Genomic DNA, 25555 nt, shown 5'->3' with positions numbered 1-25555 from the left:
CCAGAACAAACAGTGAAAGGGTTTGGTGGAGCAAGGACAGTCATAAAATTGTGTCAGACTTGAGGGCATCTCACAATGCCATATGGATGTGGGTTTGGGGATAACCTATGAGTTTCGAGGCTTTGTATTTGTTCTGTAAACAGGCATATAAGACATGATGGAGTTACTCCTAATGGCCTCTGAGGTAAGTGGACAATCTGCTCAAATCCTAGCCTCCTTCCTGGCACTGGTCTCTTTATAAATAGGGAAGTTTGTAGTGGTGTAGCAGGTAGAATTTGAGAGGGCATATGAGGTTGGGGGCTGTCCTGTTAGAAACACAGAGTTCTGTCTGCCTTTAGTCAGTTTTGCAAAGAGATAATGTTTTGAGACCAAGGGAGGGGCAGTTGTAATAAGCTTTATCATGAATCTCCTTGGGACCTTTCAAGTTCTAACTCAGCTTGGCTGGTGAGAGCCCCTTAGAGCCGGCTCTACTCTTTGGTGTACTTCTGACATATCCCCATTATTCTTCAAGCATTTCCTTACATTTGGTACGGTAAGCATTCCAGTTTTATCTTGTGTTTTCTCCACCCCAGCCGTGGCATTAGCCATTTTTCATAAGAGCCCTGACTTTAAGTGGAAAATGGTATTTAGAAATCAAGCTCTGGGTGCTAAGTGTAGTACTTCTTGCTTCATGGGAGTCAGTAGTTCTACTGGGTTCTTTCAGCTGATAGAAATAGGATCTGTATGTGTGTATATACACATGCATCCATAGACTTATCTATATTTAGAGCTGTATATATGTTGAAGACCATGAAATCAAACTGATACTTCTAATTCTATCCAAACACCAAAGAATTTACTCTAGCCTTCTTCCTTTCCACATTATGTATATAACTTTCATCATCAATGAGAAACCTTACTGCCATAATCTTTAGGATATTTACTTAAATCTCCCCTGTAGGGCTGGGTATGGTGGCTCACGCCTGTAATCCCAGCACTTTGGGAGGCTGAGGTGGTTGGATCACCTGAGGTCAGGAGTTCAAGACCAGCCTGGCCAACATGGTGAAGCCCTGTCTCTACTAAAAATACAAAAATTAGCTGGGCGTGGTGGAGCGCGCCTGTAGTCCCAGCTACTTGGGAGGCTGAGGCAGGAGAATCACTTGAACCTGGGTGGCGGAGGCTGCAGTGAGCTGAGATTGTGCCACTGCACTCCAGCCTGGGGACACAGCAAGACTGTGTCTCAAAAAAAAAAAAAAAAAAAATCTCCCCTATATGTATCTGTGGAGTCTTCAGGCTGCACTGGTCAAAAGCTCAACCTCAGACATACTCATACTGGACCACCCTCTCAGAAAAGGTATAATAGTAGGATGTTACCTGTGGATTTTTCCCAAATTCCCTTTATGATGTTAAGGAAATTCCCTTCTGTCCCTAGTTTGTTCAGCATTTTTATCATAAAAGAATATTGGAGATACTCTTTTGTGTAATGGTTTTCCTTTTTTTTTTTTTTTTTTTTTATCTTTGTTTTTTGTTTTTTTGATGGAGTCTTGCTCTGTCCTCCAGGCTGGAGTGCAGTGGTACAATCTCAGCTTACTGCAAACTCCACCTTCCAGGTCCAAGCGATTCTCTTGCCTCAGCCTCCCAAGTAGCTGAGATTACAGGTGCACGCCACCATACCTGGCTAGTTTTTTATATTGTTGGTAGAGATGAGGTTTCACCATGTTGGCCAGGCTGGTCTCAAACTCCTGACCTCAAGTGATCCACCTGCCTCAGCCACTGAAAGTGCTGGCGTGAGCCACCGTGCCCATCCATGTAATGCTTTTTCTACATCAGTAGAGATTACCATGTGGTTTGTTTCATTCTGTTAATATGGTACATTAAGCTGGTTGATTTTCTTATGTTGAATCACCCTTGCATTCCTGGGGTAAATACCCACTGGGGTAATAGTGTATAATCCTTTTAATAGGCTACTTGATTGAGGTTGCTATTATTTTGTTGACAATTTTCACATCTATAGTCATAAGGGATATTGGTTGGTAGGGTTGGATTTTTGTTTGGTTACTGTTTTTTTTGTTTTGGGGTGTGTGTGCAAGGGCCTTTTCTGGTATTTTGATAGTAATGACCTCATAGAATGATTTAGGAAATATTCCCTCTGCTGTGATCTTTTGGAAGAATTTGAGAATTGGTGTTAATTCTCCTTTAAATGTTTGGTAGAATCTGATCCTTGGCTTTTCTTTGTTGGAAGATTTTTATTATTTTTATTTTTTATTTTTTTTTGCGACAGTCTCACTTTGTTGCCCCAGTTGGAGTGCAGTGGCACGATCTCAGCTCACTGCAACCTCTGCCTCCTGGGTTCAAGCGATTCTCCTGCCTCAGCCTCCCAAGAAGCTGGGACTACAGGTGCCCACCATGCCCGGCTTAGTTTTTGTACTTTTTGTATTTTTATTTTATTTTATTTTATTTTATTTTTTAGTAGAAACAGGGTTTCACTGTGTTAGCCAGGCTGGTCTCGATCTCCTGACCTTGTGATCCACCCTCCTCGGCCTCCCAAAGTGCTGGGATTACAGGAGTGAGCCACTGCGCCCGGCCTGGAAGATTTTTTAATTATAGATTTAATCTCTTTAATTTTTATGGGTTTATTCAGATTTTCTAGTTTTTTTGTAGTGTTAGCTGAGTTCAGTTGGCCCTTTGTATCTGTGGGTTTCACATCTGTGGATTCAACTAACCACAGATAAAAATAATCAGAAAAAAAATCGCATCTGTACTGAACATGTAACAGACTTTTTGTCATTATGCCTTAAACAATATAGGATAACAACTATTCACATAACATTTACATTGTATTTGGTATTATAAGTATTTTAGAGATTATTTTAAATATACAGGATGATGTGCATACATTATATGCAAATACTCTACACCATTTTATATCAGGGACTTGAGTATCCTTCAGTGTTGGTATTTGCTGCAGGTCCTGGAACCAGTCCTCCATGAATACCAAAAGAGAACTGTAGTTTGTAGGTTTCTAGGAATTTGTCCATTTCCTCCAGGTTATCTATTTTGTTGGTATACAATTGCTCATAATGTTTTCTTAAAATCTTATTTCTGTAAAATAATAATGGCCCCACTTTCATTCCTGATTTGTCATTTGAATCTTCTTTTTTCCTTGGTCAGTCTAGCTAAAGGCTTGTCACTTTGTTAACCTTTTTTTTTTTTAATTATTATTATACTTTAGGTTTTAGGGTACATGTGCACAATGTGCAGGTTTGTTACATATGTATCCATGTGCCATGTTGGTTTGCTGCACCCATTAGCTCGTCATTTAGCATTAGGTATATCTCCTAATGCTGTCCCTCCCCACTCCCCCGAACCCACAACAGTCCCCAGAGTGTGATGTTCCCCTTCCTGTGTCCATGAGTTCTCATTGTTCAATTCCCACCTATGAGTGAGAACATGCAGTGTTTGGTTTTTTGTCCTTGCGATAGTTTACTGAGAATGATGGTTTCCAGTTTCATCCATGTCCCTACAAAGGACATGAACCCATCATTTTTTATGGCTGCATAGTATTCCATGGTGTATATGTGCCACATTTTCTTAATCCAGTCTATCGTTGTTGGACATTTGGGTTGGTTCCAAGTCTTTCCTATTCTGAATAGTGCCACAATAAACATACGTGTGCATGTGTCTTTATAGCAGCATGATTTATAGTTGTTTGGGTATATACCCAGTAATGGGATGGCTGGGTCAAATGGTATTTCTAGTTCTAGATCCCTGAGGAATCGCCACACTGACTTCCACAATGGTTGAACTAGTATACAGTCCCACCAACAGTGTAAAAGTGTTCCTATTTCTCCACATCCTCTCCAGCACCTGTTGTTTCCTGACTTTTTAATGATGGCCATTCTAACTGGTGTGAGGTGGTATCTCATTGTGGTTTTGATTTGCATTTCTCTGATGGCCAGTGATGATGAGCATTTTTGCATGTGTTTTTTGGCTGCATAAATGTCTTCTTTTGAGAAGTGCCTGTTCATGTCCTTCGCCCACTTTTTGATGGGGTTGTTTGTTTTTTTCTTGTAAATTTGTTTGAGTTCATTGTAGATTCTGGATATTAGCCCTTTGTCAGATGAGTAGGTTGCGAAAATTTTCTCCCATTTTGTAGGTTGCCTGTTCACTCTGATGGTAGTTTCTTTTGCTGTGCAGAAGCTCTTTAGTTTAATTAGATCCCATTTGTCAATTTTGGCTTTTGTTGCCGTTGGTTTTGGTGTTTTAGACATGAAGTCCTTGCCCATGCCTGTGTCCTGAATGGTATTGCCTAGGTTTTCTTCTAGGGTTTTTATGGTTTTAGGTCTAACATGTAAGTCTTTAATCCATCTTGAATTAATTTTTGTATAAGGTGTAAGGAAGGGATCCAGTTTCAGCTTTCTACATATGGCTAGCCAGTTTTCCCAGCACCATTTATTAAATAGGGAATCCTTTCCCCATTTCTTGTTTTTGTCAGGTTTGTCAAAGATCAGATAGTTGTAGATATGCGGCATTATTTCTGAGGGCTCTGTTCTGTTCCATTGATCTATGTCTCTGTTGTGGTACCAGTACCGTGCTGTTTTGGTTACTGTAGCCTTGTAGTATAGTTTGAAGTCAGGTAGTGTGATGCCTCCAGCTTTGTTCTTTTGGCTTAGGATTGACTTGGCAGTGTGGGCTCTTTTTTGGTTCCATATGAACTTTAAAGTAGTTTTTTCCCATTCTGTGAAGAAAGTCATTGGTAGCTTGATGGGGATGGCATTGGATCCATAAATTACCTTGGGCAGTACGGCCATTTTCATGATATTGATTCTTACAACCCATGAGCATGGAATGTTTTTCCATTTGTTTGTATCCTCTTTTATTTCATTGAGCAGTGGTTTGTAGTTCTCCTTGAAGAGGTCCTTCACATCCCTTGTAAGTTGGATTCCTAGGTATTTTATTCTCTTTGAAGCAATTGTCAATGGGAGTTCACTCATGATTTGGCTCTCTGTTTGTCTGTGATTGGCTTACAAGAATGCTTGTGATTTTTGTACATTGATTTTGTATCCTGAGACTTTGCTGAAGTTGCTAATCAGCTTAGGGAGATTTTGGGCTGAGACAATGGGATTTTCTAGATATACAATCATGTCATCTGCAAACAGGGACAATTTGACTTCCTCTTTTCCTAATTGAATACCCTTTATTTCCTTCTCCTGCCTGATTGCCCTGGCCAGAACTTCCAGCACTATGTTGAATAGGAATGGTGAGAGAGGGCATCCCTGTCTTGTGCCAGATTTCAAAGGGAATGCTTCCAGTTTTTGCCCATTCAGTATGATATTGGCTGTGGGTTTGTCATAGATAGCTCTTATTATTTTGAGATATGTCCCATCAATAGCTAATTTATTGAGAGTTTTTAGCATGAAGGGTTGTTGAATTTTGTCAAAGGCCTTTTCTGCATCTGTTGAGATAATCATGTGGTTTTTGTCTTTGGTTCTGTTTATATGCTGGATTACATTTATTGATTTGCTTACGTTGAACCAGCCTTGCATCCCAGGGATGAAGCCCACTTGATCATGGTGGATAAGCTTTTTGATGTGCTGCTGGATTCGGTTTGCCAGTATTTTATTGAGGATTTTTGCATCAATGTTCATCAAGGATATTGGTCTGAAATTCTCTTTTTTGGTTGTGTCTCTGCCAGACTTTGGTATCAGGACGGTGCTGGCCTCATAAAATGTGTCAGGGAGGATTCCCTCTTTTTCTGTCGATTGGAATAGTTTCAGAAGGAATGGTCCCAGTTCCTCCTTGTACCTCTGGTAGAATTCGGCTGTGAATCCATCAGGTCCTGGACTCTTTTTGGTTGGTAAGCTGTTGATTATTGCCACAATTTCAGAGCCTGTTATTGGTCTATTCAGAGATTCAACTTCTTCCTGGTTTAGTCTTGGGAGGGTGTATTTGTCGAGGAATTTTTCCATTTCTTCTAGATTTTCTAGTTTATTTGCATAGAGGTGTTTGTAGTATTCTCTGATGGTAGATTGTATTTCTGTGGGATCGGTGGTGATATCCCCTTTTTCATTTTTTATTGCATCTATTTGATTCTTCTCTCTTTTCTTCTTTGTTAGTCTTGCTAGCGGTCTATCAATTTTGTTGATCTTTTCAAAAACCAGCTCCTGGATTCATTAATTTTTTGAAGGGTTTTTTGTGTCTCTTATTTCCTTCAGTTCTGCTCTGATTTTAGTTATTTCTAGCCTTCTGCTAGCTTTTGAATGTGTTTGCTCTTGCTTCTCTAGTTCTTTTAATTGTGATGTTAGGGTGTGAATTTTGGATCTTTCCTGCTTTCTCTTGTGGGCATTTAGTACTATAAATTTCCCTCTACACACTGCTTTGAATGTGTCCCAGAGATTCTGGTATGTTGTGTCTTTGTTCTCGCTGTTTTCAAAGAACATCTTTATTTCTGCCTTCATTTCATTATGTACCCAGTAGTCATTCAGGAGCAGGTTGTTCAGTTTCCATGTAGTTGAGCGGTTTTGAGTGAGTTTCTTAATCCTGAGTTCTATTTTGATTGCACTGTGGTCTGAGAGACAGTTTGTTATAATTTCTGTTCTTTTACATTTGCTGAGGAGAGCTTTACTTCCAACCATGTGGTCAATTTTGGAATAGATGTGGTGTGGTGCTGAAAAAAATGTATATTCTGTTGATTTGTGGTGGAGAGTTCTGTAGATGTCTATTAGGTCCACTTTGTGCAGAGCTGAGTTCAATTCCTGGATATCCTTGTTAACTTTCTGTCTCGTTGATCTGTCTAATGTTGACAGTGGAGTGTTAAAATCTCCCATTATTATTGTGTGGGAGTTTAAGTCCCTTTGTAGGTCACTCAGGACTTATTTTATGAATCTGGGTGCTCCTGTGTTGAGTGCATATATATTTAGGATAGTTAGCTCTTGTTGAATTGATCCCTTTACCATTATGTAATGGCCTTCTTTGTGTCTTTTGATCTTTGTTGGTTTAAAATCTATTTTATCAGAGACTAGGATTGCAACCGCTGCCTTTTTTTGTTTTCCATTTGCTTGATAGATCTTCCTCCATCCCTTTATTTTGAGTCTATGTGTGTCTCTGCACGTGAGATGGGTTTCCTAAATACAGCACACTGATGGGTCTTGACTCCTTATCCAATTTGCCAGTCTGTGTCTTTTAATTGGAGCATTTAGCCCATTTACATTTAAAGTTAATATTGTTATGTGTGAATTTGATCCTGTCATTATGATGTTACTTGGTTATTTTGCTCGTTAGTTGATGCAGTTTCTTCCTAGCCTCGATGGTCTTTACAATTTGGCATGTTTTTGCAGTGGCTGGTACCGGTTGTTCCTTTCCATGTTTAGTGCTTCCTTCAGGAGCTCTTTTAGGGCAGGCCTGGTGGTGACAAAATCACTCAGCATTTGCTTGTCTGTAAAGTATTTATTTCTCCTTCACTTATGAAGCTTAGTTTGGCTGGATAGGAAATTCTGCGTTGAGAATTCTTTTCTTTAAGAATGTTGAATATTGGCCCCCACTCTCTTCTGGCTTGTAGAGTTTCTGCCGAGAGATCAGCTGTTAGTCTGATGGGCTTCCCTTTGTAGGTAACCCGACCCTTCTCTCTGGCCGCCCTTAACATTTTTTCCTTCATTTCAACTTTGGTGAATCTGACAATTACGTGTCTTGGGGTTGCTCTTCTCGAGGAGTATGTTTGTGGCATTCCCTGTATTTCCTGAATCTGAATGTTGGCCTGCCTTGCTAGATTGAGGAAGTTCTCCTGGATAATATCTTGCAGAGTGTTTTCCAACTTGGTTCCATTCTCCCCGTCATTTTCAGGTACACCAATCAGACGTAGGTTTGGTCTTTTCACATAGTCCCATATTTCTTGGAGGCTTTGTTCATTTCTTTTTATTGTTTTTTCTCTAAACTTCCCTTCTTGCTTCATTTCATTCATTTCATCTTCCATCACTGATACCCTTTCTTCCAGTTGATCGCATCGGCTACCCAGGCTTCTGCAATCTTTGCGTAGTTCTCGAAACTTGGCTCCATCAGCTCCTTTAAGCCCTTCTCTGCATTGGTTATTCTAGTTATCCACTCGTCTAATTTTTTTTCAAAGTTTTTAACTTCTTTGCTATTGTTTTGAATTTCCTCCCATAGCTCGGAGTAGCTTGATCGTCTGAAGCCTTCTTCTCTCAACTCGTCAAAGTCATTCTCCGTCAAGCTTTGTTCCATTGCTGGTGAGGAACTGCGTTCCTTTGGAGGAGGAGAGGTGCTCTGCTTTTTAGAGTTTCCAGTTTTTCTGCTGTTTTTTCCCCATCTTTGTGGTTTTATCTACTTTTGGTCTTTGATGATGGTGATGTACAGATGGGTTTTTGGTGTGGATGTCCTTTCTGTTTGTTAGTTTTCCTTCTACCAGACAGGACCCTCAGCTGCAGGTCTGTTGGAGTTTGCTAGAGGTCCACTCCAGACCCTGTTTGGCTGGGTGTCAGCAGCGGTGGCTGCAGAACAGCGGATTTTCATGAGACCGCAAATTCAGCTGTCTGATAGTTCCTCTGGAAGTTTTGTCTCAGAGGAGTACCTGGCCGAGTGAGGTGTCAGTCTGTCCCTACTGGGGGGTGCCTCCCAGTTAGGCTGCTCGGGGGTCAGGGACCCACTTTAGGAGGCAGTCTGCCCGTTCTCAGATCTCCAGCTGCGTGTTGGGAGAACCACTACTCTCTTCAAAGCTGTCAGTCAGGGACATTTAAGTCTGCAGAGGTTCCTGCTGACTTTTTGTTTGTCTGTGCCCTGCCCCCAGAGGTGGAGCCTACAGAGGCAGGCAGGCCTCCTTGAGCTGTGGTGGGCTCCACCCAGTTCGAGCTTCCTGGCTGCTTTGTTTACCTAAGCAAGCCTGGGCAATGGCGGGCGCCCCTCCCCCAGCCTCACTGCCGCCTTGCAGTTTGATCTCAGACTGCTGTGCTAGCAATCAGCGAGACTCCGTGGGCATAGGACCCTCTGAGCCAGGTGCGGGACACAATCTCCTGGTGTGCCATTTTCCAAGTCCGTTGGAAAAGCGCAGTATTAGGGTGGGACTGACCCGATTTTCCAGGTGCCGTCTGTTACCCCTTTGACCTGGAAAGGGAACTCCCTGACCCCTTGCACTTCCCGAGTGAGGCAATGCCTCGCCCTGCTTCGGCTCGTGCACAGTGCACTGCACAGATTGTCCTGCACCCACTGTTTGGCACTCCCTAGTGAGATGAGCCTGGTACCTCAAATGGAAATGCAGAAATCACCCATCTTCTGTGTCGCTCACGCTGGGAGCTATACACCGGAGCTGTTCCTATTCGGCCATCTTGGCTCCACCCCGTTAACCTTTTAAAAGAACCAACTTTTGGCTTTGTTGCTTCTGTGTATTATTTTTCTTTTTTTTTTTTAAGCAAAAGTAATTCTGCTTCATTGATGTAGGAGTTAGTATAATCATTGAAATACATCCAGAGGGTGCAGCCTTTATAGGAAAAGAGGAAGTCAGCATTAATTTATTTAAAATACTAACACTTAACTGCAAGTGCAAAGTTAAACAAAAAAACTCCTATAGATTGTGCATTAAAGGTGAAGTCAAGAGGAAAAATGATGCAGGGAAACAATAATTTTCTCTTCTTTTTAAAAAAATTTCAATAGGTTTTTGGGAAACAGGTGGTGTTTGGTTGCATGAGTAAGTTCTTTAGTGGCAATTTCTGAGATTTTGGTGCACCCATCACCCGAGCAGTATACACTGTACCCAATGTGTAGTCTTTTATCCCTCACCCCCGCCCCCACCCTTTCCCACAAGTCCCCGAAGTCCATTATATCATTCTCATGCATTTGCATCCTCATAGCTTAGCTCCTGCTTATGAGTGAGAACATAGGATGTTTGGTTTCCCGTTCCTGAGTTATTTCTCTGAGAATAATGGTCTCCAGGTCCATTGAGGTTGCTGTGAATGCCATTATTGCATTCCATTTTATAGCTGAATAGTATTCCATGGTATGTATATTTTTTTATCCACTTGTTGATTGATGGGCATTTGGGCTGGTTCCATATTTTTGCAATTGTTAATTGTGCCAGTATAAACATACATGTGCAAGTATCTTTTTTGTATAATAACTCTTTTCCTCTGGGTAGATACCCAGTAGTGGGGATTGCTGGATCAAGTGGTAGATCTGCTTTTAGTTCTTTTTTTTTTTTTTTTTATTCTTTTTGAGATGGAGTCTCGCTCTGTCGTCCAGGCTGGAGTGCAGTGGCGCTGTCTTGGCTTGCTGCAAGCTCTGCCTCCTGGGTTCATGCCATTTTCCTGCCTCAGCCTCCCAAGTAGCTGGGACTGCAGGCGCCCGCCACCACGCCTAATTTTTTTTGTTTGTTTATTTTTAGTAGAGACAGGGTTTCACTGTGTTAGCCAGGATGGGCTCGATCTCCTGACCTCGTGATCCACCCACCTCGGCCTCCCAAAGTGCTGGGATTACAGGCATGAGCCACCGCGCCTGGCCAACTTTTAGTTCTTTTTAAAAATTTTATTTATTTATTTATTTATTTTGAGGGCGCGAGATAGAGTCTTGCTCTGTCACCCAGGCTGGAATGCAGTGGCACAGTCTCAGCTCACTGCAGCCTCTGCCTCCCATGTTGAAGCCATTCTTGTGCCTCAGCCTGCCAAGTAGCTGGGACTATAGGCGCACCTCACCACGCCCAGCTGGTTTTTGTATTTTTAGTAAAGACAGTGTTTTGTCATGTTGGCCAGGCTGGTCTTGAACTCCTGACCTCAGGTTATTCACCTACCTCGGCCTCCCAAAGTGCTGGGATTGCAGGTGTGAGCCATCATGCCTGGCCTACTTTTAGTTCTTTAAGGAATCTCCACACTGTTTTCCGTAGTAGTTGTACTAGTTTACCTTCCCACCAACAGTGTAGAAGTGTTCCCTTTTCGCCACATCCATGCCAACATCTATTGTTTTTTTATTTTTTTATTATGGCTATTCTTGTGGGAGTAAGGTGGCATTGCATTGTGGTTTTGATTTGCATTCCCCTGATCATTAGTGATGCTGAGCAGTTTTTCTTTTTTTTTCTTTTTACCATTTGTATATCTCCTTTTGAGAATTGTCTGTTCATGTCCTTAGCCCACTTTTTGATGGGATTGTTATTTTCTTGCTGATTTGTCTGAGTTCCTTATAGATTCTGGATTGTGTATTATTTTTCTATTCTCTAATACATTTATCACTGCTTTAATATTTCGTTTTCTCCATCTGTTAGCTTTGGGTATAGTTTGTTCTTAGTTCCTTAGGATATAAACTTAGGTTATTGACTTGAGATCGTTCTCTTTTTTTTAGTTTAAGTGTTCACAACTATTAGTTTCCCTCTGAACACTATTTTTGCATCCCATAAGTTGTAGTATGCTGTGTTTTCATTAGTCTCAAGTATTTTCTAATTTCCCTTGTGATTTCTTCTTTGATCTTTTGGTTGTTTAAGAATGTATTGTTTAGACTGGGCATGGTGGCTCATGCCTGTAATCCCAGCACTTTGGAAGTCAAGGCGGGCAGATCACGAGGTCAGGAATTCGAGACCAGCCTGGCCAACATGGTGAAACCCCGTCTCTGCTAAAAATACATTAAAAAAAAAAAAGAGCGTATTGTTTAATTTCCATATGTTTGTGAATTTTCCAGGTTTCCTTTTGTTATTTCTGGTTTCATTCCATTATGATATGAGAAGATAATTTTTTATGATTTTAGTCTTTAAAATTTATGGAAAGTTTTGTGACCTAACATATGGTCTATCCTAGAAGATGTTCCATGTACACTTAAAAAGAATGTTTATTCTACTTTTATTGAATAGAGTATTCTATATATGTCTGATAGGTCTTGTTGGTTTATAATGTAGTTCAGGTTCTCTATTTCCTTATTGATCTTTGGATTGTTGTATACATTAATGATAGTGGGATATTAAAGCTACCAGTTATTATCTTAGAACTATCTATACCTCCCTTTGATTCTGTCAGCTTTTGCCTTATATATTTTGGAGCTGTGTTGTTAGGTTCATAACTATTTGTAATTGTTATATCTTCTTGATGAATTGACCCTGTTATCAATATTTGTCTTTGTCTCATATCAATTTTGCATCATATTAGTCTATTTTGTCTTAGTATATATAGTTTCTCTAGCTGTCTTTTGTTACTATTTACATGGAATAACTATTTTCCACCTATTTCTGTCTTTGGACCTAAAGCAAGGCTTGTATTTTTTTTAAAGACTTGTTTTGTGGCCTAACATATGGTCCATCCATATGCTGCAGAGAACAATGTGTATTCTTCAGCTGCTGGATGAAATGTCCTATAAATATCTATTAAATCCATTTGGTCTGTAGTGCAGATTATTTGGTCTGTAGTGCATATTAAGTCCAATGTTTCTTCATTGATTTTCTGTTAGAATGATCTGTCCAATGCTGTAAATGGAGTGTTGACGTCTCCAGCTATTATTGTATTGGGGTCTCTCTCTCTCTCTCTTTAGCGGTAATAATATTTGCTTCATATATCTGGGCACTCCAGTATTGGGTGCATATTTATATTTGTAATTTTGTTTTGTTTTGTTTTGAGACACAAGTCTCGCCATGTCACCCAGGCTGGAGTGCAGTGGCTCAATCTTGACTCACTGCAACCTGTACCTCCCAGGTTCATGCTATTCTCCTGCCTCAGCCTCCCGAGTAGCTGGGACTACAGGTGTGTGCCACCATGCCCAGTTAATTTTTGTATTTTTAGTAGAGATGAGGTTTCACCATGTTGGCCAAGATGGTCTCGATCTCTTGACCTCATGATCCACCCACCTTGGCCTCCCAAAGTGTTGGGATTACAGGTGTGAGCCACTGCAGCCGGCCTATATTTGTAATTGTTATATCTTCTTGCTTAATTGATCCCTTAATCATTATATAATGACCTTCTTTATCTTCTTTTATAGTTTATGTCTTGCATCTGTTTTGTCTAATACCTTGTGTTAGACAAAATAGTTAACATTTGCATGGAATATCTTTTTCCATCTCTTTATTTTCAGTGTCTGTGTCTTGATAAGTGAAGTGTGTTTCTTCTAGGCAGCAGATCATTGGGTCTTGTTTTGTGTGTGTGTGTGTGTGTGTGTGTCTGTCTGTGTGTGTGTGTTTGTGTTTTATCCATTTACCTAGTCTGTGTCTTTTGATGGGAGAGTTTAGTCCATTTATATTGATTGATAAGGAGTTACTCTTCCATTTTCTTTTTTTTTTTTTTTTTTGTTTGGACACAGGGTCTTGCTCTGTCACCCAGGCTAGAATGCAGTGGTGTGATCACAACTCACTGAAGCCTCTCCCAGATTCCAGTGATCCTCCCACTTCAGCCACCGAGCAGCTAGGACTATAGGCACGTGCCACCATGCCTGGCCAATTTTTCTATTTCATATAGAGATGGAGTTTCACCATGTTGCCCAGGCTGGTCTCAAATTCCTGGGCTCAAGTGATCTGCCTACCTCCACCTCACTAAGTGCTATGTGAGCCAGCAGTGCCCAGCCATTCCTGCCATTTTTAAATGTGTTCTGGTAGTTTTTTGCCCCTTCCTTCCTTCCTTCCTTCCTTCCTTCCTTCCTTCCTTCCTATTCCATTCCTTTTTGTGAAAGTGACTTTTCTCTGGTGGTATGTTTTGAAATTTCTTTTTTTTTTTTATTTTTCGTGTATCTGTTGTATGTTTTTTGGTTTGAGTTTACCATGAGGCCTGCGAATAGCTTATAACCCAATATTGTAAACTGAAGATAACACCAATTACATAAACTAACACGCAGAGAGAAAACTAATAAAAACTTTACGCGTCAACTGTGTTCCCCTGGTTTTTAACTTTGTATTGTTTCTGTTTATTTTACTACACTGTCTTGTAGCTGTAGTTATTTTTTATTGGTTCATGTCTTAGTCTTTCTACTCAAGATATGGGTAGTTTATACACCACAATTACAGTGTCATAATATTCTGTTTTTCTGTGTATTTACTATTACCAGTGAGTTTTGTTTCTTCACATGATATTGCTCATTAAGGTTCTTATCTTTCAGACTGAAGAACTCCATTTAGTTTTTCTTCTTGAACAGGTCTCGTGTTGATAAAATCCCTCAGCTTTTATTTTTCTGGGAAGATCTTTATTTGTCCTTCATGTTTGAAGGATATTTTCACTGGATATACATACTATTCTAGGACAAAAGTTTTTTCCTTCAGCACTTTACATATGTCATGCCATTCTCCTGGCCTGAAAGGTTTCCATTGAAAAGTCTACTGCTAGATGTACTGGAGCTCCACTGTATGTTGTTTCTTTTCTCTTGCTGCTTTCAGGATCCTTTCTTTATCCTTGACCTTTGGGAGTTTGATTATTAAATATCTTGAAGTCTTATTTGGGCTAAATTTGCTCTGTATTCTGTAACCTTCTTGTACTTGAATATTGATACCTTTCCCTAGGTTTGGGATGTTCATGTTATTATCCTTTTGAACAAACTTTCTGTCCCATTTCTTTCTCTACCTCCTCTTTAAGGCCAATAACTCTTAGATTTGCCCTTTTGAGGCGATTCTCTAGATCTTGTAGGAGTGCTTCATTCTTTCTTGTTTTTTCTTTTGTCTCCTCTGATTGTGTACTTTGAAATAGCCTGTCTTCAAGCTCACTAATCGCTTCTTTTTCTTGATCAGTTCCACTGTTGACAGACACTGATGCATTATTCTTCAGCATGTCAGTTGCATTTTTCAACTCTAGAATTTCTGCTTCTTTTTATTTTACTCTTGAATTTATCTGATAGGATTCTGAGTACCTTTTCTGTGTTATCTTGAATTGCTTTTTCCTCAAAACAGCTGTTTTGAATTCTCTGTCTGACTGAAAGGTCATGTATCTCTGTCTCTCCATGATTGGTCACTGGTGCCTTATTTAGTTCGTTTGGTAAGGTCATGTTTTCCCGGGTGGTTGTGATGCTTGTGGATGTTCGTTGGTGTCTGGGCACTGAAGAGTTGGGTATTTATTATAGTCTTTACAGTCTGGTTTTATTTGTATTCATCCTTCTTAGGAGGGCCTTCGGGTATTTGGAGGGACTTGGGTGTTGTGATCTAAGTTTTTGGTCATTGCAGCCATATCTGCATTAGGGGGCACCCCAAGCCCAATATCACTGTGTGTCTTGCAAACTAAGAGGTACTGGCCTGGTCTCGGATAAGATTTGGAAGAATCCTCTGGATTATCAGGCAGAGACTCTTGTTCTCTTTCCTCACTTTTTCCCAAACAGAGTCTTTCTGTGCTGAGCTCTCTGGAGCTGGGGGAAGGGTGACACCAGCACCTTTGTGGCCACTGCTGGGACTGCACTGGGTCAGACCTGAAGGCAGCACAACACTGGGTCTCACCTAAGGCTCATGGTAACCACTATCTGGCTACTGCCTTTGTTTGCTTAAGGCCCTAGGGCTCTGCAGTCAGCAGGTGGTGACTTATGAATTCTTCCTTAGGAAGTAGAATTTCTCCTAGGGAAATATTTCAAACTATGGGCCAAAATATGCAAAAAGATGTCCATCTTATTTTTAATACTAGTAGCTAGGTAGGATAATTGACATTTATTGAACCTTTAGTGTGTGTTTCAAGAACTGTGCTAAAAGTGTTTAACATATATTATCCCATATAATCCTCACAACAACTATATGAGATAAATACTATATTTACCTTCTTTGAAAACACAGAGGCTAGACCGCTAAACCAGGCCGGAGCCCAGGTCTTATTTAAAACATTTATTCTTTAACCATCATGCTCACAATTTTCTGTAAATACATATTACTTTTATAAAGATGAGGGAAAAAAATAAACATTTTCAATGTGTCAGTAGTGTAAGTATGTTTCAGTTATCTAAGCATCCAAGGAGAGTAAAACAGCTAAATTTAGCAACTCATTGTACTTTTATGATACCATATGCAGCCATTAAAAAGTTATGTTTTGGCCAGGCGCGGTGGCTCACGCCTGTAATCCCAGCACTTTGGGAGGCTGAGGTGAACAGATCACCTGAGGTCAGGAGTTTGAGACCAGCCTGACCAATATGGTGAAACCCCGTCTCTACTAAAAATAGAAAAATTAGCCTGGTTGTGGTGGTGTGTGCCTGAGGCGGGAGAATCTCTTGAACCCAGGAGGCATACGTTGCAGTGAGCAGAGATCGCACCACTGCACTCCATCCTGGGTGACAGAGGGAGACTTTGTCTCAAAAAAAAAACAAAAAAAAGTTGTGTTTTAGAAGAACATTTAATGACATAATACTCATGTTGTAATTAGAAAATGAGATAAAATCTTAAATACAGTGTATTAAAAATATTTTTCTGAGCTTATTATAGGTGGAAATACACAAAAAAATTTTAATCATTATTCCTGAGTGATTGGTTTACAGGTGTTTATTCATTTTCTTTTCTATGTTTTTTCTTTGTTTTCCAAATTTCGAATGTGTATTACTTTTTAAATCAGAAAAAAAGTTATAGTAATTATTTCACCTATTAACTTAATGTCGAATGACATGAATATGCTTATATGTCTGGGAAAAAACAGTTGTAAAGTCATATGTATAGTACAATTTCAGCTAGATATATTTTTTTTAAGTCTGAGAAAATATGCTACATGGAAATGTACAAAAATACTAACAGTGATGTTATCCCAGGGAGAGTAATGAGGATGAACTTTTATTATTTATTACTTTTTTCTCCATCTTCAAAATTGTATAATATGAGCATATTTATATAATCATAGAAAATTTAATATTTTAACTTGGAGGACATGTCTTTACTTTTTCTTCTATTTTTAGACATTTGAAGACAGTGATTTGTTCCATTTGATTGGTGTTATCTGTGGCTTAGCAATTTATAATTTTACCATTGTGGACCTGCATTTTCCTTTGGCTTTATATAAGAAACTACTGAAAAAGAAGCCATCCTTGGATGATTTGAAAGAACTAATGCCTGATGTTGGGAGGTTAGTTGGAAAAAAAAGTCAAAAGGTAGTAGGGTTTGGGAGGTAAGAAGTGGGGAATGTACAGAAAGCTTTCCTTCTATGAAAAAATATGTTTTGTTCTTCTTGTTAAATTTCTGAAATAAATGCCCTTCTAATAAAGGAAAATCCATTATGTTTCTCAGATCAAAATTTTCTATTGAAAGACTAAATTTGGCTGGTGCAGTGGCCTACACCTGTAATCCTAGCACTTTGGGAGGCCGAGGCAGGTGGATCACCTGAGGTCGGGAGTTTGAGACCAGCGTGGAGGTCAGGAATTCAAGACTAGTGTGACCAACATGGCGAAACCCCATCTATACTAAAATACAAAAATTAGCCAGGCATGGTGGCCCACGCCTATAGTCCCAGCTACTCAGGAGGCTGAGGCAGGAGAATTGCTTGAACCCAGGAGGCGGAGGTTGCAGTGAACCAAGATTGCACCATTGCACTCCAGCCTGGGTGACAGAGCAAGACTCTTCTCAAAAATAAAAAAAAAGAAAGACTAAATTTTTAGTTGTTTGACAATACCTTGCAAATATCAGGTAATCACCTTAGGAAAGTAAATTTTTTTCTGAGAGTGGTTAAATGATTTATTTGAACTTTTACTTCTGACAACCTTCATTCCTAGTTTGAATATGTGAGATTTATTTTTATTTATTAAATAAAATGTATTAAAAATTTTATATAAATAAGGACAAATGGGCCAGGCGCGGTAGCTCATGCCTGTAATCCTAGCATTTTGGGAGGCCGAGGTGGGCGGATCACGAGGTCAGGAGTTCAAGACCAACCTGGCCAACATGGTGAAACCCGGTCTCTACTAAAAATACAAAAATTAGCCGGGCATGGTGGTGGGCGCCTGTAATCCCAGCTGCTCTGGAGGCTGAGGCAGGAGAATTGCTTTTAAAAACCCGGGGGGCGGAGGTTGCAGTGAGCCAAGATTGTGCCACTGCACTCCAGCCTGGGCGACAGAGCAAGACTCCATCTCGGGAAAAATAAAATAAAATAAGGAAAAATGTTAAAAATAGGTGGATACATGGCCTTTGTATTCAGAAAAGTGATAAGAACCTTTTACTAATTTTTTTCCTTAAGCATCATTTATAAGTTTGCCATTGTGTATTCACTATTCTGAAACAAATATAAAATTACAAATTGACAAAAGGATTTTACCAAGAGGGAATGAGAAGTGTGTGTGCGTGTGTGTGTATATATACATATATATGTAAAATAGTCAAAATATCCAATAATGTTTTTCCTCTCAGAAACATATATATTATTTTGCAGAAGCATGCAACAGTTACTGGATTATCCAGAAGATGACATAGAGGAAACATTTTGTCTTAATTTTACGGTAAGATGGAAGGACATAGGTTAGCCTGATTATTCATCATCCCTTTTCTTGAACAGCTGTGTCTTAGGGTTTTTCTTTATTTTGATGGATGGAATTCTTAACCCTTTAGCTAACATTTATTGAGCATTTACTATGTGCTAGCTAGTCATAGTACATGCATTTCATTTAATCCTCAGCAATCCAATGAGGTTAGGATTATCCCTGTTTTACAGATGAAGAAAACTGAAAACAGTCATTACCTTGGGGAGTCAGTATGCATATCAGCCTCTGTGACTTAAACCTGTGTACTTTATCATTATGCTAAAGATATTTACAAATAACAAGACATCCTCTTTACCCAAGTGTTCATTTTTGAGTCTGCAATTATAGAAGTGCTTTAGAGAAGCAAAAGTTTATTGTAATGTGAGAATATTACTACTAAACTTAAAAACATTAATTTCCATTGGTACATTCCTTTCTATTTCACACTAACATTCATCCTTGCCCATCTTGTCTTATTCACTGTTGGATGACGTAGATAAAACAAATGCAAATGCATTGCAATATTATTTGGAAAATGAAATTGCAAATCTTGTAAAAGATGCACAGTTTCATTAAGGCAGCAAAGGGATGTGTTTTGTTTTGTTTTGTTTTTTTGAGACGGAGTCTTGCTCTGTCACCCAGGCTGGAGTGCAGTGGCATGATCTCAGCTCACTGCAACCTTTGCCTCCCAGGTTCAAGCGATTCTCCTGCCTCAGCCTCCTGAGTAGCTGGGATTACAGGTGCCCGCCACCACGCCCAGCTAATTTTTGTATTTTTACTAGAGACGGGGTCTCACCACCTTGGCCAGGCTGGTCTCGAACTCCTGACCTCATGATCCACCCACCTCGGCCTTCCAAAGTGCTGGCATTACAGGCATGAGCCACTGTACCTGGCCAAAAGGGATGTTAAATAACTGATCCAGTCACATGCCAAGCCATTGATAGATGAGGATATGGCAGAAGTAGACTAGTTGGTAATTAAATAAGAGAAAATCCATAAGTATTACGGTAAGGCACTCCAGAAAGGAACAATTTGAATATTATAAATTAGACTCTTGGAGAAATTGTAAAACCTTCAGTTTTCTTCTTCGTCTTCTTCTTTTCTTTTTTCTGAGACAGAATCTTGCTCTGCCCAGTCTGGAGTGCAGTTGCGCAATCTCAGCTCATTGCAACCTCTGCCTCCCAGGTTCAAGTAATTCTCCTGCCTCAGCCTCCCGAGTAGCTGGGACTACAGGCGCACACCACCATGCCCAGCTAATCTTTGTATTTTTAGTAGAGATGGGGTTTCACCATGTTGGCCAGGCTGGTCTCAATCTCTTGACCTCGTGATCTGCCTGCGTTGGCCTCCCAAAGTGCTGGGATTACAGGCGTGAGCCACAGTGCCTAGCCTGTTTTTTATTTTTTAAATTTTTTATTTGTATATTTGTTTGCCACCCTGCCACACACACAACATTCTCTTTATGGTTTTGTCAAAGCTGACAAAAGATGCCATATTCTGCTGTCATAAAATTTGCCAAAAAAAATTGCACATTCATATTTTCTTCAAGAAAATTTTAAGACTATTTTCTGTCCAGGCACAGTGGCTCACGTCTGTAATCCCAGCATTTTTGGAGCCCGAGGTGGGCAGATCACTTGAGGTCAGGAGTTAGAGACAAGCCTGGCCAATATGGTGAAACCCCGTCTCTACTAAAAATACAAAAATGAACCAGACATGGTGGCACGTGCCTGTAATACCAGCTGCTCGGGAGGCTGAGGCAGGAGAACCACTTGAATCCGAGAGGTGGAGGTTGCAGTGAGCTGAGATCGCGCCGTTGCACGATCTGCCTGGGTGACAGAGTGAGACTCCATCTCAAAAAAAAAAAAAAAAAAAGTCGCTCTCCACAAATCCAGATAACAACAGAAAAGCATTTTCCAAAGTGTGTTCCTGTTAGAATAAGGTGACCATAACATTTAAAAAAAAAAAAAAAAAAAAAAAAACTCTTTTCTATGAAATTTTGGTTCTTTTTCACTTGATTCAATCATACCCATGTTAGTTTCTTGAATTTTTATTGATCATCTCAGTTGACTAAAAAATTGAGTTTCAAGCTGTTTAATTTCTAATTTATCAGTCACCAAATTTGTGAATTCTTACTATATTCAAAGAACTATGGTAATTCAAACATTTCTTTCCACTGCCATTTCTTTCTCAGAGATTTTTCAGTGGCTCTTTATTGCTTGTAGAATAATAGCTTTAGAATGGGTGTCAAAGACATTTTTAAACTGGCTCTCCTCCTTTCATTGTATCCCTCCCTTCATACCAAGTTTTGTCATATCACAGTATTTTTTTTAATATACCTTACCTTCCTCTTTTTCAGAGCCACTTGCCATACATTTTCAGAAACTTGGTATTTATTGTAATATCTAATTTTTTGTTCAATTGATATTCTCTGTCTGAAATCTCACTCTCTTCTTAATCTTTCAAAATACTACCCATACTTGTAGGTGCTTTTCAGATGGCATTTCTTCCTCAAGGTCTTTCACACTTCCTCTAGTTTAGAATTCTGTTTGCATTCCTGTATGATCTGATAACATTTTGTTCATCTCTCTCTTATAAATGCATTATTTTATTATAATTAGTTCTTTATATGTTACATTTCTCTGCCTTTACTAGATAGTAAGCATCACAGCAGGAATATATTCATCTGACATCCCACTCCCATCATAGTATTTTATAAATAGCAGGTTTTCATAAAAGAGGATAATATTCCAAAAATAAGGAATAGCAAAAGAAAAGATACAGAAGTGGGAATGGTAATATTTTTAGAAAAATTCCAGAAGTAAAAGAAATAAAAGGTTTCAAAATAACTGACTATCTTTATAAACCAAATTAGTACATAACTGGAAAAACTGTCTGTGATCAAGTTTACAACAAGGGTGATAGAGGAACCCTGGAGTAGCAGTTCATTTGGGAAGAATGCATGGTTTTCTAAGCTGAATGCATTCTCATACTTGGATTTTATCACTCGTCTAAGGAAAACATCCTGTCTAATATTTTATAGTAACCATTTTAAAGTTTTATGCACAACAAATGCTTAGTTTCCTTATTAACTTACCAAACACTTGGTAATTTGTAATTAATCATGGTAGGATTTCAAACTAGAGAGGATCAAAATTTCTAGTTCTGGCTTTAAGCGGAATTCTCAGATACGCTATATGGTAGCAGAATTTTATCTCAAATTTAGTAGTTTTTTTTAATTAAATGAGAGAAAGGTAGAATATAATAATGGATTATTAAAATACTCTAAGTTTTGAGTCTGACATTGACTTTTTTTAAAAATTTAAATTAATAGATCACAGTTGAAAACTTTGGTGCAACAGAAGTGAAAGAGCTGGTTCTAAATGGTGCAGACACAGCTGTTAACAAACAAAATCGGTAAGTGAATTTTAGCAGCAACAGTGGGACTAATAAGATTCAGTAGACATTTTCTTCTGTACGCAGAAAACGTGTCACAACCCTAAGCTTTTACTCCAATAAAACTTTAATTTTGAGTGGTTAGTGAGGAAATAATCTGCCTTTTCCTCCTGAAATCCCTTGAAGACATTAAAACAAAGAGAAGGGAGAAGTGACAGCAGCAAACATTTTTGGAAGCCAGGAAACAGTAGTAACTAACTTTAGCAAACCAGAGGAAGCTGCAACATGAGATGGAAAAGAGGAGCCACGAAGCCAGCTGGATCACTTCACAAAACAAAAGTTTGGGTGCTGAGAATAAAACATACCTTTAGAAAATGTGTGGTGTTTGGGGAAATGCTAGAACTCTTATAAGAAGCAGTTAAAAACTAGTTTCCCATGCTAACATTGGATTTAAAACAACAACAAAAGAAACTAGTTTCCCTTAGCACACCAGGAACCTGGCAACTGCCCCTCTCTGGCCTGGGCAGGAGATTGGAAATTTACCTTCTGGAGAAATTGAACTAAAGGGACTGTGGATTTGAGGACACCTGGGCACTGCCACAGGCAAGGAGCCGAACTGAAAACAGGGAGATTAAGTGCTGAAAGTCTATAGCTCCCTCCTCCTTGGTACCGTATAGTGAAGGATCCTTTTCTGGGGAAACTGCCTAACATTTAAAATGTAAATCCATAGGCCCGGCACAGTGACTCACGCCTGCAATCCCAACACTTTGGGAGGCCAAGGTGGGCGGATCACGAGGTCAATGACAACAAGACCATCCTGGCTAATGCAGTGAAACCCCATCTCTACTAAAAATACAAAAAATTAGCCAGGCGTGGTGGAATGTGCCTGTAGTTCCAGCTACTTGCGAGCCTGAGGCAGAAGAATCGCTTGAACCCAGGATGCAGAGTTTGCAGTAAGCCAAGATCGTGCCACTGCGCTCGAGCCTGGGCAACAGAGCGAGACTCCGTCTCAAAAAAAAAAAAAAAAAAAAAGTGTAAATCGATAGCCAAAGGTCAACAGACATTTAAGGAAAGACCAAAACAGTCAAAAAGAATGGGAAGAAACCAGGAACCATGGAGGTTGAAGGACAAAACTTCAGAGGAAACAAATCAGTATCCTCAGAATGATGCGTGACATCCAGATGGATACAATTAAAAATGGAAAAAAAAAAACAAAACTCATTTGAAAGAAATGGAATGAATGAAATCTGTCAAAGAAAATATTTAAAAAAAAAAAAAAAAACTTCCCCAGAAATGAATGACATCTTTTCAAGACTAAAAGCATGAGAAGTGGAAAAAAGGTCAATACCAAGACAAGATACATGAAATTACAAAATTTTCAGTCAAAGGGACCCTAAAACTGTCCAGAAAACCCACAGACCTAAGAATCAGTGACATCAGACACTGGAATCAAGGAACACTGGAAGCTAGAAGACCAAAATTTTGGGAGAAAATTACTTTTAACTTAGAATTCTGTATCCAAATTATCAAGTGTGTGTGTTTAAAAACATTTTCATACATCCACAGTCTCAGAGAGTTTACTTCTGATGCCTTTTTCTCAGGAAGTTACTGGAGGATGTGTTCTGTCTACCAAAACAAGGAGTTACACCAAGAAAGAGGAAGACACAGGATTAAACAACCACCACCACCACCAGGATTCAAACAAGCAAAGATTCTTTCTGAAGGATCAATAGCTGTGTCGATTTAGAAATAACAACTTGGGTTAGGTCAAGAGGATGGAGGGCTCGAGGAGAGAAATGCGACTGATAGTACCTAATATTTTGAATGAATCTAGAGGAAATGGATATTTCTTTTGGAGAAGTTGGGGATGAATTAGCAAACTAAGGAAAACAAGTTCTTTTTAAGAGAAAAAGGGTAACCGTAGAATACAGCTTAACTGTGAATAATATAGAAATGTTAACAAATATTGAACCAAAAATTGTTATATAAATATAATAGATGTACAGGGGAGTAGAAAGTGAATGGGACAATTACATTAAAGATTAATCCAAACCAAACTGAAATTTAAGGAATAATAACAGAACTGTGTTGTTAGAAACTTGAATATAAATATCAGAAGGGATAGCAAAAAAAGTTAAATAGTTGCCTTTTAATAGCGGGAATTTCTGGCAGAGAAGTGCAGGACAGAGTTGCTTTGTTCTCTTCTATTTTGTTAAAATTCTTTAATAGTGGCTGTTGCCAGGGAGTTGGTCCAAAGGATTATAATCCTAATTCTGCTACTTAGAAGCTTTATAATTTTAAATAAATTAGTTGATGTCTCAATGCCTCAGTGTCCTTCTCTGTTAAATGGAATGACAAATTATACTTACTTCATGGGGTTGAGAACTAGATGAGACAATATTTTAAGATACTTAGAATAAGACCTAGCACATGTAGTGCTCAGTAAATGTTGGCTATTAGGATTGTTACTATTCGATGTTTTAAACTCTTGATATGTCTTACTTTGATAAAAATAAAGCTGTTTTTAAAATGATGTGAAAAAATTTTAGGTCCTTCTAGATATCCTTGTTTTAAAAAAATACTTGGTTCTGAAAGGCAATTTACCATTATTCCTATTGCAGAATCATCCTTTATTACTTGGAAGACAAAGATATAAAATAGTGAAATCTTCTAGTATCCATTCTCAGTATTTGACCAGATAGCATCATAAAATGTTGTGGCTAGCAAAACAAAACAGATTGAGTAAGATTGTGGTTCAAATTCAGGGGTCAAAGGGGCTTCTTTTTTTCTTTACAGTTTCCTTTTGTATCATAAGAGGTAGAAGAGAATCAGAAGTGATTGTGTATATATTCACACGTACATTTGAAAAGAAACTACACTTGTACTCTTTAATGATTATCCTAAAAGAATGTTTAGTACCCTGTTTTAGGCATTTGTTAAAAGTAAATGTTGTTCAGATTCCTTGGAACCCAAGGAAAAGAAGGCTATAGTTTGTCAAATGATCTGAATCCCAAAGCTGTCATTTTTTCGTCACCTATTGTTTGTAACAGATCATTCCTTTTAGGGATGCATGTGACATGGTATATATAAATTCTCAATAACTTGTAAATATTTTAAAATTATTTTCATAGCCATTTGCATCATTCTGCCCATTAGGAAATGACATTTTTTCCATTAGGAATAGCCTAAGAATAACTGAATGCCTCATGGATACAGCTGATTTTTATATAGAAAGAATAATGGCTTTTTCCATAGTGACTTTGGTTTTGTCCTGTTTGAACCCTACTCATACATTCTCAGTTTCGTAGATACGTAGCAGAAATTGTAGGAGCACTTGAAGTTTTAATGACTACATTATGGATTCTTCATAAATGATTTTTATAATCTGTACATGTGTGCTTTTTCATTTCTAGGCAAGAGTTTGTTGATGCTTATGTGGATTACATATTCAATAAGTCAGTGGCTTCCTTATTTGATGCTTTTCATGCGGGCTTTCATAAGGTCTGTGGAGGAAAAGTCCTTCTGCTCTTTCAGCCTAATGAACTACAAGCAATGGTCATTGGAAATACAAATTATGATTGGAAGGAACTGGAAAAGGTAGGGGAAAACTAATCTCTGATATTGTTAAATGGAAAGGTTTATATGTGGAAATCTTGCCTTTTTATGTATTATTTTTTATTTTATACACTTTATTATTACCATTTTACAGGAAAGCACTCTACCTGTTGAAGGGTACTTCAAACTCCACAATGAATGGATTTGAACTGTGTATGAATTAGACACTATTATAATTGGTGGTATTGATATAGAAAACTCATCTGGCCAGGCACAGTGG

At 38.9% G+C, this 25555-nt stretch overlaps 1 protein-coding gene across 27 annotated transcripts in view; it reads left to right on the top strand.

Moving 5' to 3' along the window:
- HERC4 (HECT and RLD domain containing E3 ubiquitin protein ligase 4) overlaps positions 1-25555 on the top strand; it is a 158748-nt gene that overhangs the window by 124582 nt on the left and 8611 nt on the right. For 24 of the 27 annotated variants that reach the window (XM_055274468.2, XM_063637169.1, XM_055274460.2 and 21 more), the window contains 4 exons: positions 16780-16946; positions 18243-18309; positions 21659-21741; positions 25134-25317. In XM_055274468.2, the coding sequence (XP_055130443.1) occupies positions 16780-16946; positions 18243-18309; positions 21659-21741; positions 25134-25317 (501 nt within the window). Of the gene's footprint in view, positions 1-16779; positions 16947-18242; positions 18310-21658; positions 21742-25133; positions 25318-25555 lie in introns of those variants that run through there. The other 3 variants (XM_063637164.1, XM_055274469.2, XM_063637172.1) reach the window with 2 other exon arrangements.

The sequence above is a fragment of the Symphalangus syndactylus genome, chromosome 4 (assembly GCF_028878055.3).
Source record: "Symphalangus syndactylus isolate Jambi chromosome 4, NHGRI_mSymSyn1-v2.1_pri, whole genome shotgun sequence".
In the NCBI taxonomy this organism is placed as follows: domain Eukaryota; kingdom Metazoa; phylum Chordata; class Mammalia; order Primates; family Hylobatidae; genus Symphalangus; species Symphalangus syndactylus.
The sequence above is the reverse complement of the archived record's forward strand: the minus strand, read 5'-3'. Positions and strand labels throughout refer to the sequence as shown.